Below are 2,513 nucleotides of genomic sequence, written 5' to 3' on the forward strand. Positions count from 1 at the left end.
CATTGTTCATCACTTTTATACTCTCTGACAATATTTGCTTCTGTTTCAAATTTTGATTGTGTCTCTTCCCTGACACTGTTGCCTCACACATTTTGTATCTCCCACAACATGCAACACAGTGCTGGGCAGTTACTGTGGGTTTAGTGAGAACTTGCTAAAGAATTAGTGGCCCTGTGTCCTAGAGAGCCATGGAGGTGGTTGGGATGTCAGACCAAACCAAACTCACTGCCATTAAGTCGGATCTGACTCATAGCAACCCCTCCTTGGGTTTCTGAGGTGGTATCACAACAGAAGTAGATTGCCCAACCTTCCTTCTGAGGAGTGGCTAGTAGGTTTGAACTGCCAGGCTTCTGGTTAGCAGTCAAATGTCTTAGGCACTATGCCACCAGAGCTCCCTGGGATGTCAAGAGGTGGGCGATTTAAAGCTCTCTCTCCCTTTAGCCCAGATACTCATTCCGAAACATCCCAAATTATGTCCCTTGGTAAAACCAGGCCATGAAAGTGGCTGTTGATCTAATGACAATAGCTGACACAGAACTTCTCCTTGGCCTCCCTCAATCTCTTCTTCCCACCTCCCAAGCCCTTCAAACCATTCCCCTCCTGGGAGAGACCAGGATTTGATTTCTCAGTAACCTCCCACATTAGCCTTTCCCTTTCCTATATCAGAGACATGAATACAGCTAACTGAAAGAAGAGAAACTGAAACAAGCCAGGAGTTCAAGAAGCCATTGGTTTTAATAGGGATAAGAAGATAGGGAAGGGGTTTGGTGGCAAAGTGGGGAGTAGTGTGTCTCTTCATCTTCCTGCATTGGCAGGGGTTGATGTGTGGAAAGGGGGGGAACACTGACTGCTCTCATTTTGGGCAAGAAGTCAACAGGGAGGAGCTTGGAGAGATGGAATGTGAGAACTTGGCCTCCTTTCACGAGGAAAGAGAACAGGACACAGAAAGAGGCAGTCACTGCCTTGTATCTTTAAATGTTGAACAATACTGCACTTCTGTATATATATACAGAGGAGAAGGGAAACTGGGTTGGAGGTAAGAAAAGTTCAGAGGGGTTAGGCAGTTAAAGCAGCCTATACACTGGACTGATTCTTCAAAATCCAAACCAGCTGGACAGGCAAACTCCTGGTCTCCCCTCAATCTCTACACTCGACCTCTCTGATGAGCTGTCCTCCTGCCTTCCCTTTACTTCTACTTCTTCCGCCCAATCTGTGCCATCAGGTGGGCATTGGCTGCTGCCTTGGCTCGCAAGTTTTTGGCCTTGGCAATGTTGAAGAGGATATTCATGATATTAGTGGGGACGTCGAGGGACAGAGTGAACTTGGTACGTCGATCACTCTTGGCCTTGTCCTGGTAGAGCTTCCCCTTGAGCTGTGCTTGGGACAGGGATTTGTACCGGGTACTTCCACCTCCACCCCCACCTCCAGAACCATGAAAGGTCCTTTTCTCCTTGTCCTCATTTTTTTCCTCTTCCTCTGCTCCTGAAGATGAGTCTTGGCTAGGCAGATAGTGGAAGTTTCTCTTACTCAGTAGAGGTTCATCCTCCAACTGGCTCTTTTTGGTTTCAGACAGGGCTGCATTGATGCAGCTGAAGATGGACTCAGCTTTGTAGAACTTATGGGAGAGGCCTGCACTTGGGGTCCCTAGGAGCAACAGCAGTAACAGCAGGAAGTGGGCTGGCATCAGCATCTCTCCTGTAGTAGAAAAGATGTGGAAGGAATGGGTATGAAAAGGGTTTAGGGGCCAGAACTTGTTGTCAAGTTGACTCCAACTCATGGTGACCCTGTATGTGTCAGAGTAGAACTGTTTTTTCAGAAGCAGATCATCAGGACTTTCTTCTAAGGCACCTTTAGGTAGACTTGAAGCTCTAAACCTTTGGTTAGCAGCCAAGCACATTAACCATGCACATCACTCTGGGCTCCTAAAATCCAATAGGATGTTGCTAATATTCTACTATAATAGTTCTCAAAATGTGGTCTCCAGACCAGCAACATCAATGTCACCCTGGAACTTGTTAGAAATGCAAATAATTATTGGGTCTCACTCTAGACCTAGTAAATAAAAAACTCTGTTGTTTAATATATCCTTCAGGCGATTCTGCTGAACACTGAGTTTGAGGACCATTACTCTATTAGTTAGAGCTCTGGTGGCATATGACCTAAGGCATTTGACTGCTAACCAGAAGGCTGGGGTCAAACCCATCAGCCACTCCTTGGAAGGAAGATTGAGCAAGCTACTTCCGCAGAGATACTGCCTCAGAAACCCACAGAGGGTTTGCTATGAGTTGGATCCAACTCGACAGCAGTGAGTTTGTTTTGCTTTTTTTGGTACTCTACTAGTATTTATGGATTTTATTTAATTTAGCCTTGTAGGTAGACACAGGCCCTATGTGAATAACAAAGTTCTTAACTATATCTATTAGCCTAACTTGATTTATTTCAGCAGCCAGGCAAATTTTTAGTTCTCTCTTAATTAGCAAGGTTAATTCAAGACAAACCTATTGCTTAAAGAC

At 45.3% G+C, this 2,513-nt stretch overlaps 1 protein-coding gene across 1 annotated transcript; it reads right to left on the bottom strand.

Annotated features, from left to right (window-relative positions):
• Nucleotides 1-1,192: 1,192 nt before the first annotated feature.
• Nucleotides 1,193-1,690, bottom strand: UCN3 (urocortin 3). The gene has a single exon (XM_007935464.1). The coding sequence runs from the start codon at nucleotides 1,688-1,690 to the stop codon at nucleotides 1,193-1,195; it is 498 nt and encodes a 165-aa protein (XP_007933655.1).
• Between the last annotated feature and the right edge of the window lie 823 nt (nucleotides 1,691-2,513).

The sequence above is a fragment of the Orycteropus afer genome, unplaced genomic scaffold, assembly GCF_000298275.1.
Source record: "Orycteropus afer afer isolate SDZICR_OR568_19922 unplaced genomic scaffold, OryAfe1.0 scaffold00028, whole genome shotgun sequence".
Lineage (NCBI taxonomy): Eukaryota > Metazoa > Chordata > Mammalia > Tubulidentata > Orycteropodidae > Orycteropus > Orycteropus afer.

Excerpts from the sequence above, each read along its gene's own strand:
- UCN3 (XM_007935464.1), bottom strand. The coding sequence starts at position 1,690 with ATGCTGATGCCAGCCCACTTCCTGCTGTTACTGCTGTTGCTCCTAGGG.